This window comes from Oncorhynchus mykiss, chromosome 11 (assembly GCF_013265735.2).
Source record: "Oncorhynchus mykiss isolate Arlee chromosome 11, USDA_OmykA_1.1, whole genome shotgun sequence".
NCBI classification, from domain to species: Eukaryota; Metazoa; Chordata; class Actinopteri; order Salmoniformes; family Salmonidae; genus Oncorhynchus; species Oncorhynchus mykiss.
The window spans coordinates 9407313-9423836 of NC_048575.1; the positions used below are offsets into that span (position 1 = coordinate 9407313).

Consider the following 16524-nt stretch of genomic DNA (forward strand, 5'->3'; position numbering starts at 1 on the left):
GATTAGGACCGATTTTCTGAAATTAGCTTCAGTGTGGTTTATGACCATTTGTCATTGATGTTTTGCTCATTTGAAAGGAATAGGAACTGTCAATGCACTTAAGGATCAACCCACATGTTACTGAACTTTGTTCGAGTACAAACATTCAAAACATGCTAAGACATTGACATATGGGTTAATAAACAGAACAGTTGACTATAGCCGAAAATTGGATACCCTTGTGCCAAAAGAAAATTCGAAATCACAAAATATACCTCTGGTAAGCTGCTGTTTACATTTGTGATCATGTTTAGACTTACATTTGTGTGTAAATACTTGTACATTTTCAGCTTATTTATTGCACCTCTTTAAAATGTCATGCCATATTACAGAGAAATGTGAACAAATGAAAAATACAAAACTATTTTTGGAAAAAGACATTTTATTACAAAATCTCATGTTACAACTTGCTTTTTGTTTACAAAATTCATGGGCAGTGTACAACCCACTCACGAGAAGAAACCCCCCCCCCACCGCTTTCCTTCACTGGAGTCTGCCTAGACCATGTGCTATCCATAAAGATTGTACTAACAATATGTGGTTAACCTCTGAATGCATTTGTTTCCCTTAATTGAGCATTGAATGTAAAACCTGCCTCATACAACAACTCCATGAACATACAATCTTTTGATTCCCCCCCCCCCCCCCCCAAAAGCCCCAGAATAGCGCACACACACATATTCAAAGACTTAGTCTACATCTGGAAAGAAGGAAAATCAACATTGTCATCATATCTTACTGACTAAACAAGTAAAATATAATTGATCATTATGTGGGTGGAAAATCTATTTTTTTTGTTATTCTGTTTTTGCTCTTCCAAGCATACGAGGTAAACCAAACATTCCAGATTTTTTTTTTTACAAAGGTCGATACACCCAAAGTAAAAGTGACCATAGCACTGATGTTGTGGCGTTCTTGTGCTTCACTGGGAAAAATGTTTCACACTGGGGCCTGATAGACGCTTAGTCAATAGAACAGAATATTAAAATGAGCTTTGTGAAATATATTGCATTTACACAAAGACATGTTCCATTCTAATGAACTAGCTGTAGAAAACCCATTTTTAAAATATATATGTATATATTTTTTTGTACATTTGACACAATCCCTTGCAAACCATTTGAGGGACTTTGTGTCAAACATGGAGTTAATGACAAATAGAGCTGTCCTGTAATGACCCAAACTGGCCGAGTCCATTCCATCCATTCAAAAAGGCCTGACTTGAGTGTACGAACTGACGATCACAATCATTGTTCATAAAAACGTTGGTAACACCAACACGGCACCTGATATTGGGCCGCAGTCGGGACCGAACTGAAGCCTCACAGCACAAACATATACATACATATATAAAAAATATATATAGGTCTACATTCAGACTTTTTGTAGCACATTTATGATGTCAGAGGAACACACAAAAAGGGCAGTTTGACACGAAACACTGAAAAGTAGCTTCCCGCAGCCTTCCCCGACATAGCCAACAAGCAGTTGGGGGGGGGGGGACTCTACAAAAACACAAGTGGGATACAAATATAGTTGATAAAGAGATAGTATGGAGTAGGTCGAGAACTGGGTGTCCCTGAGAGTTAAGTTAGTTAGGCCGTTGCTGGCATGGGATGAGAAGTACCGTCAACTTAACGCTCAACGTCACACGGCTCTGACCTCTTTGCTGCAGTACCATTACATTAGTGGCTCGTGATTTATCAGCATGATTTCCTTAAAAAAATATATTAAAAAAAATAACCAAAAATAATGTTTTTGAAATTTCAGACAAACTCAGTCAGGTTAATCCAACATTTTTTTGATACAACCGGCAGGCACCAATATACGACGACCGTCCTTTGAGTTGTGTCAAGCGTTGTGGATGACTAACGGTTTGTCAAGGTCTGACTGATTATGTACCGCTGGCAAAAAGTGGTTGTCGATCACATCATTTCATTTCCAGAAGAACAGAGGAACTAGGCAGCCCAAACGAATACAGTCACACAAACTATTGGATTAGAACAGAAACAAAGGGGGGTAAACAAGGCATTACAGAGTGTTTTTATTTAGTTAATTTTTTAAGTGTCTTGATTCTACTGCTTTCTGAAAGGAAAACAATCAGAGAGAGAAGAGAGCTAGCCTCTATGGGAGAGAGGATTCCTCTCATTGGCCAGATACGCTGTGTGAGGGAGGAAAGAAGTATCGACGGATGTTGATTGGATAGTGCTACAGCTCGTCTCGGGCCTGCTTCATCACAAAGCCGTGCAGGCTCTCCAAGTCGCGCCCTCCATGATGCTCCTCACCTTGCACACCCGCTCTGAACATCAGCAGGGTGGGGTACCCACTCACCTGTGGAGGGAAAGAAGACAAAGGTTCAAGTCTGACATCCACTAAGGTAACAACCCCTAGCTAGCCCCGACCTCTTCAGTGATTGCTGATTTGAAGGGAATGAATGGATAAGTAATATGTTCTCAAGTTCACCTAGCTCTGCAATTCCTTCACCTTATCACTTCCACCTTCCCCATTCCTTCAGATGTCAATGCCGAAGGAATGTGGATGTTCTCTTACTGAAAACCACGCGTGAACCATCTAAACTCAGGACAAAAAATAAATGTCCTCACTGTCAACTGTGTTTATTTTCAGCAAACTTAACATGTGTAAATATTTGAGTGAACATAAGATTCAACAACTGAGACATAAAATTAACAAGTTCCACAGACATGTGACTAACAAAAATGGAATATTGTATCCCTAAACAAAAAGGGAGGGGGGGGGGGTCAAAATCAAAAGTAGCAGTCAGTATCTGGTGTGGCCACCAGCTGCATTAAGTACTGCAGTGCATCTCCTCCTCATGGACTGCACCAGATTTGCCAGTTCTTTCTGTGAGATGTTACCCCACTCTTCCACCAAGGCACCTGCAAGTTCCCGGACATTTCTGGGGGGAATGGTCCTAGTCCTCACCCTCCGATCCAACAGGTCCCAGACGTGCTAAATGGGATTGAGATCTGGGCTCTTCGCTGGCCACGGCAGAACACTGACATTCCTATCTTGCAGGAAATCACACACAGAACGAGCAGTATGGCTGGTGGCATTGTCATGCTGGAGGGTCATGTCAGGATGAGCCTACAGGAAGGGTACCACATGAGGGAGGAGAATGTCTTCCCTGTAACGCACAGCGTTGAGATTGCCTGCAATAACAAGCTCAGTCCGATGATAATGTGACACACCGCCCCAGATGATGACAGACACAGTGCTCAGTTTGACTAGGCTACTGATGCCTACTTTGTGCTGGTACAGCGTGCGAAGCTGGGCACAGTGCTCAATTTGACTAGGCTACTGATATTGCCTTGGGTTGTCTGGTATGCAAACGACTCAGCACAGTTCCATACTGAAAGAGAGGACGCATCAGATGTCACAAAAGATGGTGTTTTCGGATGGTGGATGGTAGTACGTAATAGGAGCACAACATTTTAGTGAACCGCCGATTCGTTAAGTTTGAATTTATTTTCTGACGGATGCACGCTACATTTGGGGGGGGGGGGGGGTCAGCGGACAGATGCACTTGTATCTTAAACATTTGAATCGGGGGGCCAATGCGTACTGGTGAATTGTTACGTCCCTATTGTTTAGCAGTGTGAATCACAAATTCATTCATTTCTACCTGTTAGCCGCTGAAGAGACTACTGACCCCATGGCCTTGAGTCAGGGGAAATTCCAGAGAACGCACTAGTGATAAAGGTTGTGATGGTCCTACCATGGACTGTCCTAGTGATAACGGTTGTGATGGTCCTACCATGGACTGTCCTAGTGATAACGGTTGTGATGGTCCTACCATGGACTGTCCTAGTGATAAAGGTTGTGATGGTCCTACCATGGACTGTCCTAGTGATAAAGGTTGTGATGGTCCTACCATGGACTGTCCTAGTGATAAAGGTTGTGATGGTCCTACCATGGACTGTCCTAGTGATAACGGTTGTGATGGTCCTACCATTTACTGTCCTAGTGATAACGGTTGTGATGGTCCTACCATGGACTGTCCTAGTGATAACGGTTGTGATGGTCCTACCATGGACTGTCCTAGTGATAAAGGTTGTGATGGTCCTACCATGGACTGTCCAAGTGATAAAGGTTGTGATGGTCCTACCATGAACTGTCCTAGTGATAAAGGTTGTGATGGTCCTACCATGGACTGTCCTAGTGATAAAGGTTGTGATGGTCCTACCATGGACTGTCCTAGTGATAAAGGTTGTGATGGTCCTACCATGGACTGTCCCTAGTGATAACGGTTGTGATGGTCCTACCATGGACTGTCCTAGTGATAAAGGTTGTGATGGTCCTACCATGGACTGTCCTAGTGATAACGGTTGTGATGGTCCTACCATGGACTGTCCTAGTGATAACAGTTGTGATGGTCCTACCATGGACTGTCCTAGTGATAACGGTTGTGATGGTCCTACCATGGACTGTCCTAGTGATAAAGGTTGTGATTAACCATACCATGGACTGTCCTAGTGATAAAGGTTGTGATTAACCATACCATGGACTGTCCTAGTGATAAAGGTTGTGATGGTCATTGACTTAAAGAACAATGAGGGAGTCAGATCCACCATTCCAGGTAGCGCAGCATCATTGATCAACCAATCCTACAATGAGGTGGCTGTGGAGCCAGAGATCACAACCTCAGCTAATCCAGTTCACAACTTCTGCTTCCTGTGGCCCTGGGTCACACCTGCTGTTTGTGTGTTTATAACAACAGCATGTCTCAAGTTGCAGGATCTCAACGTCTTACTGTTCACACCCCAGAGCATGGTAGACTTCACTAGCGCTATTTCCGAGCCATCTCTCAGCTCCAGACAGTCAATGTACAATATAGAACACCTACTGAAAACCTGTTGCAGATTGTCCTCTCCACTGTGCAGTCCACTTTGCCAATCTTGACATCAGTCAGGCCAGGGAACTCCTTCTGAGACAGGTCCTCCCAGGTAGGTGCCAGACTCTTACAGTGGCCACACCTGGAGAGGTCGGGAGGTTACGTAACTTATGGTTGTGGTGTGGCCCCTCGTTCTAAGTAAATCACCAACTCAAAATTGCCTTAAATATTGTACATTTCATACGGTGAGAAGGTTTAAATAGAACAGACATGTGGATTTAATAGCTCATAAAGGAGCTGTTTCTTACCATGGGGCATAGAACTTAATGAATACCAGCCCCTTGGCCACCGTCTCCTCAAAGTTAGCCTCTGTGAGTGTAACTACGCCAGACTACAAGGGGGAAGAAAAAAAAATATTAAAATATATATTTTTTTTAAATCGACCATTTTAGATTGTATCATTCATGGTCCTGTATCATTCATGGTCCTGTATTGGTTTATACGTCCACACGACCAGTAAATCAAAGAAGTAGCCTAAGTTCATAAACCGGACAGCCGAGATCAATCGAGTTCTACGTTTTTATTGGAAGTAGCATCAGATCTGTCCTTAAAACCACACGTGTCATGTCTTTGTTCCAAGGTTTAGACTTTAGTGATGTCATCATTCACACTTATCATTAAATTCTAATAATAAACAACAAATGGCATTTAGCAGACGCTCTTATCCAAAACGACTTACAGTCACGCGTGCATACATTTTAAGTATGGGTGGTCCCGGGAATCGAACCCACTATCCTGGCATTGCAAACACAAAAATAGCTAGCCTGCCCATAATTGAGACTTCTAGTTAACCGTTGGGTAGCAGAGGCCTATGCCTGGAATCCAGTCTGCAGTAGACTGTGAGTCGAACAGCTTGTCCTGGTAAATCTCACTGCTAAAACAGCCTGAGATCTTATTCACTTATTAAGTATCTGGAGAGGGAAGCTGTAAAAACGTGCTGCCCACACACTCAACACGGTGCCCAGCCCCAAAAATAGATCTCCACGTAGGCATTTACCCACAACATAGCATGTGGAGCATTTTAGATATGGAAGGCACGTGTGCTTGGCCCCATTATGCCTGAGAGAAAGTCACACACACACACACTGTAGTACCTCCTCTTTGGCGGGCTCGTCGCTGGGTACTGGGATCTCGTTGGCATGTGGGTGTTCATCATCCTCCTTAACAGCAGCAGCCTTGACCTGGTTGTCCACAAAGTCCTTCAGTGAGTCCAGGTCCCGCTTGCCCTTGTACTGGTCTGCCTGGACAGACAACACCACCACCGGAAAAGGGTTAACAAACTGACTCATTAAATGGTGAAGTCATAGCTCCTCACAAACATGAATGGGTTACAGAACACAATGTCTTCTTCAGTGAGGTAGCCAACCAAACTAGGTACCTTCTCTCCGTCCTTGAAGAAGAGCAGTGTGGGGTAGCCACGCACAGCGTTCTCAGAGCACACGTCATAGTGCTGGGTACAGTCCACCTGGCCAATCACAACACACTAGTTTAATCAGAATTCATTCAGCATATCCAGCTGGTAAAGACAGTTGTGCATTTCATGTGGAAATATGAACACGCAGTGACTTCTACTACCACTGGGTTGTCAGTCCAATACAAAACATTGAACCGCAGCCATAAATAACATTTGTTGAAGGGTATCGTATCATTCTACTGTACAAACGAGTCGTCATAAGTTCTGTATCCTGGACTGGTGCACATGTGACAAACATGGCGCTCTAGTCCCCTGCCGGTGACTTGTCACCCACCTTGCTGATCTTGATGTTGTCTGAGTACTCGAAGCTGGTGGCAAGCTGCTCCCAGGTCGGGGCCAAGGCCTTGCAGTGACCGCACCAGGGAGCAAAGAACTTGACAAAGTGGGACCCTGCGAAGAAGAGAGGAAAAAGAAAAAGATTGTAGTTAATACTGGAAAACATCATATCAAATGTACAGTAAGCCTCCCGAGTGGCGCAGCGGTCTAAGGCACTGTATCGCAGCGCTAGAGGCATCACTACAGATCCGGGCTGTGTCGCAGCTGGCCACAACCGGGAGACCCATGAGACAATTGACCCAGCGTCGTCCAGGTTAGGCCGGCTCTACAGTGTTTCCTCCGACACATTTGTGTGGCTGAATTCCGGGTTAAGCGAGCAGCGTGTTAATGAAGCAGTGCAGCTTGGCCGGTGATGTTTCGGAGGCTCTCGAACTTCGCCTCTCCCGAGTCCATACAGGAGTTGCAGCAATGAGACAAGACTAACTACCAATTGGAGATCACGAAAATGGAGAATAAAAAAAGGGGTAAAAAGTACCAATAAATAATAATGTACAGAAAGGTTTAGAGGTCGACCGATTAATCGGAATGGCCGATTAATTAGGGCCGATTTCAAGTTATAACAATCGGTAATCTGCATTTTTTTGGACACCGATCATGGCCGATTACATTGCACTCCACGAGGAGACTGCGTGGCAGGCTGACTACCTGGTATGTGAGTGCAGCAAGGAGCCAAGGTAAGGTGCTAGCTAGCATTAAACGTATCTTATAAAAAAACAATTAATCTTAACATGATAGTTAACTACACATGGTTGATGATATTACTGGCTTATCTAGCTTGTCCTGCGTTGCATATAATCTATGCGGTGCCTGTTAATTTATCATTGCATCACAGCCTACTTCGCTAAACAGGTGATTTAACAAGAGCATTCAACACCTTTCTTAAAATCAATACACAAGTATATATTTTTAAACCTGCATATTTAGTTAAGAAATTCATGTTATCAGGCAATACTAAACCAGGGAAATTGTGTCACTTCTCTTGCGTTCATTGCACGCAGAGTCAGGGTATATGCATCAGTTTGGGCCGCCTGGCACGTTGCGAACTAATTTGCCAGAATTTTACGTAATTATGACATAACATTGAAGGTTGTGCAATGTAACAGCAATATTTAGACTAATGGATGCCACCCGAAATGCCAATACGAAACGGTTACGTATTTCACTGAAAGAATAAACGTTTTGTTTTCGAGATGATAGTTTCCGGATTTGACCATATTAATGACCTAAGGCTCGTATTTCTGTGCGTTATTATATTATAATTAAGTCTATGATTTGATAGAGCAGTCTGACTGAGCGGTGGTAGGAAGCAGCAGGCTTGTAAGCATTCATTCGAACAGCACTTTACTGCATTTGCCAGCAGCTCCTCGCAATGCTTTAAGCATTGCTCTGTTTATGACTTCAAGCCTATCAACTCCCGAGATTAGGCTGGTAATACTAAAGTACCTATTAGAACATCCAATAGTCAAAAGGTATATGAAATACAAATGGTATAGAGAAATATTCCTATAATAACTACTACCTAAAACTTATTACCTGGGAATATTGCAGACTCCTGTTAAAAGGAACCACCAGCTTTCATATGTTCTCATGTTCTGAGCAAGGAACTGAAACGTTAGCTTTCTTACATGGCACATATTGCACTTTTACTTTCTTCTCCAACACTTTGTTTTTGCATTATTTAAACCAAATTGAACATGTTTCATTATTTATTTGAGACTAAATTGATTTTATTGCTGTATTATATTAAGTTAAAATAAAAGTGTTCATTCAGTATTGTTGTAATTGTCATTATTACAAATATATATAAAAAAAAGTGATTAATCGGTATCGGCTTTTTTTGGTCCTCCAATAATCGGTATCGTCGTTGAAAAATCATCATTGGACGACCTCTAGTAAGGGTAGTTACAATCTGAAAGCACATAATTGAAGTATTTTACAGTTGTATGTAATTCGCCGCCAAACCCACTGGCTACAGGTTATCTACAAGCCTCTGCTAGGTAAAGCCCAGTCTTATCTCAGCTCACTGGTCACCATAGCAGCACCCACTCGTAGCACGCGCTCCAGCAGGTATATCTCACTGATCATCCCCAAAGCCAATTCCTCCTTTGGTCGTCTTTCCTTCCTTCTCTGCTGCCAATGACTGGAATGAACTGAAAAAAAAATCTCTGAAGCTGGAGACTCATATCTCCCTCACTAACTTTAAGCACCAGCTGTCAGAGCAGCTCACAGATCACTGCACATATTTATTTATCTTGCTCCTTTGCACCCCAGTATCTCTACCTGCACATTCATCTTCTGCACATCTACCATTCCAGTGTTTAATTGCTATATTGTAATTACTTCGCCACCATGGCCTATTTATTGCCTTAACTCCCTAATCTTACCTCATTTGCACTCACTGTATATAGACTTTTATTTTGTTCTACTGTATTATTGACTGTATGTTTTGTTTATTCCATGTGTAACTCTGTGTTGTTGTATTGCTACGCTTTATCTTGGCCAGGTCGCAGTTGCAAATGAGAACTTGTTCTCAACTAGCCTACCTGGTTAAATAAAGGTGAAATAAAATAAATAAATAAAACATTAACTCAAGTTAGAGCGTTTCAGCTTACGGATGGGTATTTAGTTGATGGAATAACATGAGAAATTACATCAACTATAAAAATCGCCTGTGCGTTACTGGCCCGGAGACTAAAATACACTGAGCTCAGAGGTTAAATGCTACCCATTACGCAATTTCGTCACAGGCCATCTTGCCACCATTTAAAGGTTGGACACAAACATTCCTCTTAAAAATGATCCTGTCATATCCTGTCTTTTTTCCTCCAAAACAGGAATCATTTATTTTTCTTTCTCAAACACAACATTCAACTCAAAACCAGGTTGAAAAGCTGCAATTTCAGCAGGACATTTATCGTGACCACCATTTATTTTTGTTGTGCTTGTCCAGTGACGACCGGAAACATGCGGTTTGCATGAGATAAATGTAGAGTGAATTGCATCATGGTTTTTAAGGGAATGAGATAAATGTAGAGTGAATTGCATCATGGTTTTTAAGGGAATGACAGCATCTAAATGATGTTAATCGCTGTAGAAAATGGACGTATGCAGCTTACAAAAACAGTTGCGTTAAGGAACCCTCACATATGTTATATTTCGGGTATAAATAGACAAGCCTGGTCCCAGGTCAGTTTGTGCGGCCTTACCAACGCCTATGGTGCGAGACATCAGAAACAGATCTGGGACCAGGCTATAAAGAGACTGTTGGCATATGTATATTGCACTGACAGATCCCAATCCTCCCCCACGTTACCTTTAGCGATGTGGGCCTTGAAGTTGCCGGCAGTGAGATCAAACAGGCCCTGCTTGGGCTCTGGGGCTTTGGGAGGCTCCAGTTCAGTCTCTGGCTCCTGCAAACCCATAGAACATCATGCCACACAGCAAATAAAGACTGCCATCACGTAACATTAGTCTGAAGGTTATATTCAGATGGTCTGAAAGGTTTAACGCAGGGATCTCCAACTGGTGGATTTTAATTTGGACCCCAAGTTTTCAATGATTTATTGTTGGACATAAAAGACTGAAAAACATATGATTTAAATTTTGGAAACCTGTTCCAATAGAGATATGCGATTGTTTACAAATGGAGGCAAGGTATGAAATGATTATGTTTTAGACAAATATTATGTAGTTACGAAAGTTCAAATCAGTAAGGCTGTAATTTAATTTCAGTAAGCATAATATATTCACATCGCCTCCTAACTCATGGGCATAACGTTTAGTCACATGGTGCTGGCTGCAAATGTTACACATGTCCTACTCTTTCACAACTAGCAGGCGCAGGGATCATCATTCAATAGGTAACTCCAGCCTTTGAGCACGGCACGCTAAGGCAACGTCACCATGCCTGCTGATTAACCTATGGGCTCACTTGTGCAATTAAACTATATACCAGTGCATTGCGAAAGTATTCGGCCCCCTTGAACTTTGCGACCTTTTGCCACATTTCAGGCTTCAAACATAAAGATATAAAACTGTATTTTTTTTTGTGAAGAATCAACAACAAGTGGGACACAATCATGAAGTGGAACGACATTTATTGGATATTTCAAACTTTTTTAACAAATCAAAAACTGAAAAATTGGGCGTGCAAAATTATTCAGCCCCTTTACTTTCAGTGCAGCAAACTCTCTCCAGAAGTTCAGTGAGGATCTCTGAATGATCCAATGTTGACCTAAATGACTAATGATGATAAATACAATCCACTTGTGTGTAATCAAGTCTCCGTATAAATACACCTGCACTGTGATAGTCTCAGAGGTCCGTTAAAAGCGCAGAGAGCATCATGAAGAACAAGGAACACACCAGGCAGGTCCGAGATACTGTTGTGAAGAAGTTTAAAGCCGGATTTGGATACAAAAATATTTCCCAAGCTTTAAACATCCCAAGGAGCACTGTGCAAGCGATAATATTGAAATGGAAGGAGTATCAGACCACTGCAAATCTACCAAGACCTGGCCGTCCCTCTAAACTTTCAGCTCATACAAGGAGAAGACCTATCAGAGATGCAGCCAAGAGGCCCATGATCACTCTGGATGAACTGCAGAGATCTACAGCTGAGGTGGGAGACTCTGTCCATAGGACAACAATCAGTCGTATATTGCACAAATCTGGCCTTTATGGAAGAGTGGCAAGAAGAAAGCCATTTCTTAAAGATATCCATAAAAAGTGTTGTTTAAAGTTTGCCACAAGCCACCTGGGAGACACACCAAACATGTGGAAGAAGGTGCTCTGGTCAGATGAAACCAAAATTGAACTTTTTGGCAACAATGCAAGACGTTATGTTTGGCGTAAAAGCAACACAGCTCATCACCCTGAACACACCATCCCCACTGTCAAACATGGTGGTGGCAGCATCATGGTTTGGGCCTGCTTTTCTTCAGCAGGGACAGGGAAGATGGTTAAAATTGATGGGAAGATGAATGGAGCCAAATACAGGACCATTCTGGAAGAATGGAGTCTGCAAAAGACCTGAGACTGGGACGGAGATTTGTCTTCCAACAAGACAATGATCCAAAACATCTACAATGGAATGGTTCAAAAATAAACATATCCAGGTGTTAGAATGGCCAAGTCAAAGTCCAGACCTGAATCCAATCGAGAATCTGTGGAAAGAACTGAAAACTGCTGTTCACAAATGCTCTCCATCCAACCTCACTGAGCTCGAGCTGTTTTGCAAGGAGGAATGGGAAAAAATGTCAGTCTCTCGATGTGCAAAACTGATAGAGACATACCCCAAGCGACTTACAGCTGTAATTGCAGCAAAAGGTGGCGCTACAAAGTATTAACTTAAGGGGGCTGAATAATTTTGCACACCCAATTTTTCAGTTTTTGATTTGTTAAAGTTTGAAATATCCAATAAATGTCGTTCCAAAAAAAATACAGTTTTATATCGTTATGTTTGAAGCCTGAAATGCGGCAAAAGGTCGCAAAGTTCAAGGGGGCCGAATACTTTCGCAAGGCACTGTGTATATATATATAAAAGTATGTGGACACCCCTTCAAATTAGTGGATTCGGTTATTTCAGGTGTGGCTGACAAGTGTATAAAATCGATCAAACAGCCATGCAATCTCCATAGACAAACACTGGCAGTAAAAGGCCTTACTGAAGAGCTCAATGACTTTCAACGTGGCACCGTCATAGGATGCCACCTTTCCAACAAGTCAGTTGTCAAATTTCTGCCCTGCTAGAGGTGCCCCGGGTCAACTGTAAGTGCTGTTATTGTGAAGTGGAAACTTCAAGGGGCAACAACGGCTCAGTCACGAAGTGGTAGGCCACACACACCCACAGAATGTTACCGCCGTGTGCCGAAGCATGTAAAAATGATCTGTCCTTGGCTTTCACACTCACTACCGAGTTCCAAACACTGCCTCTAGAAGCAACGTCAGCACAAAAACCGTTTGTTGGGAACTAGTGAAATGGGTTTCCATAGCAGACCAAGCAAACTGTAAAGTTTGATGGAGAAAGAATAATGATCTGGAGACGTTTTTCACGGTTTGGGCTAGGCCTATTAGTTTCAGTGAAGGGAAATACAATGACATTCTAGACAATACAGTGTATCCAACTTCGTGGAAACAGTTTGGGGAAGGCCCTTTCCTGTTTCAGCATGACAATGCCCCTGTGCAGGAAGCGAGGTCCAAACAGATATGGTTTGTCGAGATCGGTGTGGAAGAACTTGACTGGCCTGATCGTCCCGTGGCTAAACCCTGGTTGATGATCCCTGGTTTAAAAATCGTCCCGTGGCTAAACCCTGGTTGATGATCCCTGGTTTAAAAATCGTCCCGTGGCTAAACCCTGGTTGATGATCCCTGGTTTAAAAATAGTCCCGTGGCTAAACCCTGGTTGATGATCTCTGGTTTAAAAATCGTCCCGTGGCTAAACCCTGGTTGATGATCCCTGGTTTAAAAATCGTCCCGTGGCTAAACCCTGGTTGATGATCCCTGGTTTAAAAATCGTCCCGTGGCTAAACCCTGGTTGATGATCCTTGGTTTAAAAATCGTCCCGTGGCTAAACCCTGGTTGATGATCCCTGGTTAAAGTGACAACCTTTCATCACCTCCTTTCATTCCCATTGAAAACAGGTTGAAAAAGTGGAAGCGTGGAAACAGGAAGCAATAACAAGGTTGTCGTTCCACTGTTCCTTTGCGATCACCTGTCCAACGCGTTCATATCAGATGAAGGAAACGAGGAGGAGAAGCCATTTCAGATGAGATGATAGGATGCATGTAACTCCGCCCACTTACCACAGGCTCGTCCTGCAATGTGTTGAGCATCCAGGTCTCCAGAGACTGCAGGTCCCTGGGGCCTTGGTACTTCACAGCCTCCTGCTCAGGTTTGAACAGCTTCAGCCTACAGACAACACAGGGGTCAACGAGGTCATTCGCCTCAATGACTAGGCCATACTGCTGTGTAAGATGACGGACACACTCACAATACACCTAACAGGTCAATTCCTTTGTAATTACATGAAACTGAACGTTGTTTTTAATGACAGAAGATTTTATAAGCACACTAGGGTCCAGGTTCTGCTTTTACAGCATACACTGCAAAACAAGGTGTGTAAAAATGTAACTAAATGCATGTCAATGTTTCACTGCTATCGGTCAATAAGTAATCAAATCTAGCTACATGATTTACCCCAGTGGCAAAATGAAAATGCATATCCCAGTGGCAAAATAAAGATATATATTTATTGATATTTTATTTAACTAGGCAAGTCAGCCTACCCCAGCCAAATCTGAACGACGCTGGGCCAATTGTGCGCCGCCCTATGGGACTCCCAATCACGGCCGGATGTGATATAGCCTGGATTCGAACTAGGGAATGTAGTGACGCCTCTGGCACTGAGATGCAGTGCCTTAGACCGCTGCGCCACTCGGGAGCCCAGGAATAAAATGAAGATACACCAAGGTAGTACATGAACTTCTCAAATAAGAAATCCAGTAAGGAACTGTTCTGTTGCGCAACATTTCAAAATGTTTTGCTATGGTGTGCCCTAATTAATACAACCCTGTACTTACGTGGGGTAGCCCCTGATGCCGTGGACATTGGAGCAGAACTTAACATCCTGAGTGCAGTCAACCTTTACGATGTAGGCGGGCGGCGACTCCATGTTGTTGTATTTGTCCCCCATTTCGTTCCATGTCCCCTGTAGCCTCTGACAGTGACCACACCTGGAAGCAAAACGCAGTTCTTTCAAAGTCCTTCTCCTGAGGTGGTACAGGCTTCACAGTTCTGCCTGGAATTAACAGTGTTTCTGTTAATACTCCTATTGAAGTCCATATGCTTAACTGTCTTCATGTTTCTATGGAAATAGAATGTTCCGCCTTATGTTTGTCTGACTGAAGTTATCCACACGTTATGTTTCTTTGAGATGCTGTCTATATACATAGCCATTGTGCAGTGTGGGGTCAGCTTGTAACTGTATTCGGTGAGGTATAAAGTAAAGACACTCCGTGAAGTGATGAAGAACCGCAATGTTGTCTATAAGCTTACATTTCGGAAAATATATATTTTTTTAAATTAGGCATTTTACTACAGCAAGTAGATTGTTTCTTGTGTTGAAAAACAAACAAAAAACGTGGGTATATTTTTTAGGCATCTTTAGTGCCTGCCCGTCTACACAGTTACACATCAATCAGTGCTTGCCACGTAAGCGGTCACATCCTGAAATGGTCCACTACTGTTAGCTAGGCTAGCTGTTATATAGTAGAAAATGTGCGACAAAAACTGAACACCTTGGGAAAAAAAAGAATATATACAACAATATTTAAATAAAAATAAAAACACTGGGCATGTAACTAGCGACTGTGTCAACTAACGTTAAAGGACGACTCAGTCCAAGTTTAATCGTGACTTCAGAAAGTTCACAAGTTTAATTAAATAAGTTTCCAAGGCGCTAATGATTACCAACCAAAGCATGCTAACTGACGTTAGCGTAGTTCTGGATTCGTGTGGTTTGTTAGCTAGATTATAATGACTTGTCATCTATGCAATGATGGATAAGATTTTGTATACAAGTCCTAGTTAACATTTGTAGCAAAAAAAACAACTTAGCTGACTAGTTAGCTATTTAGACAGCTAGCCGGCAATAAAAAGCTGCGCTAGCTAGCTGCAAGTTAGCGGTTACTGTAGCCCCTCTGACAACTTGGAAAAGCTGATATATTAGCAAAGAAAGAGTATCCATCTAAATATTGTCAATAACTTTACAAACTGCACACTACCTAGCGAGTTTGCTTACCAAGGGGCGAAGAACATGACAAAGTGGGGAGCGGTTGGGACAGCATCGTTGAACATATCCACTGTATACGTATGTTTGGCATGTTCATCTTCTTCAGCATCAGCATCGCAAAATATATTACCAAAAAGTAACGAACAATAAATAAAACACAACATAAAATGTGTGCAATTCAGTGCTGAGGAGGCCATGATCCCGTCTTGCTGAGCCACTGGTCTGTCTGTGAATATCATTAACGCTGACCTTTGAAGAGTGTGGATAGGACCCACGCACGACGAGACGCTCTACACGGTGGAGATGAAATCTACATTATATAGAGATCAGTGGCGTCGCGCCACTGCTGAAACTTCAAACACTTCTTAACAAGCTCCAACAAGTTTAAATCCAAGATGCTTTCACAAGTAGGATAGACATAATTGGATATGTATATAGACAGTACCAGTCAAAAGTTTGGACACACCTACTCATTCAAGGGGTTTTTCTTTCTTTCTTTTTACTATTTTCTACATTTTACTATTTTCTACATTGTAGAATAGTGAAGATATCAAAACTATGAAATAACACATGGAATCATGTAGTAACCAAAAAAGTGTTAAACAAATCAAAATCTATTTTATATTTGAGATATTTCAATGTAGCCAGCCACCCTTTGCCTTGATGACAGCTTTGCACACTCTTGGCATTCTCTCAACCAGCTTCAATGCATTTCAATTAACAGGTAAACTTAGTAAAATTTCATTTTGAATTTCTTTCCTTCTTAATGTGTTTGAGCCAAACAGTTGTGTTGTGACAAGGTAGGAGTGGTATACAGAAAATAACCCTATTTGGTAAAATACCAAGTCCATATTATGGCAAGAACAGCTCAAATAAGCAAATAGAAACAACAGTACATCATTACTTTAAGACATGAAGGTCAGTCAATCCGGAAAATGTCAAGAACTTTGAAAGTTTCTTCAAGTGCAGTTA

At 42.3% G+C, this 16524-nt stretch overlaps 1 protein-coding gene and 1 long non-coding RNA gene across 2 annotated transcripts; one reads left to right on the plus strand and one right to left on the minus strand.

Annotated features, from left to right (window-relative positions):
• Nucleotides 1–403: 403 nt before the first annotated feature.
• On the minus strand, nt 404–15957 carry LOC110535240 (thioredoxin domain-containing protein 5). The gene is made up of 10 exons (XM_021620119.2): nt 15562–15957; nt 14342–14494; nt 13565–13670; nt 10075–10171; nt 6700–6815; nt 6330–6416; nt 6046–6192; nt 5200–5282; nt 4904–5033; nt 404–2370 (listed from the first exon to the last, which is right to left on the minus strand). The coding sequence occupies exons 1-10, from the start codon at nt 15789–15791 to the stop codon at nt 2248–2250; spliced, it is 1272 nt and encodes a 423-aa protein (XP_021475794.2). The 5' UTR covers nt 15792–15957; the 3' UTR covers nt 404–2247.
• Nucleotides 3566–4965, plus strand: LOC118937311. Its single transcript, XR_005034552.1, has 2 exons — nt 3566–4501; nt 4582–4965. It is a non-coding gene; the product is annotated as an uncharacterized LOC118937311 (long non-coding RNA).
• Nucleotides 15958–16524: the final 567 nt, after the last annotated feature.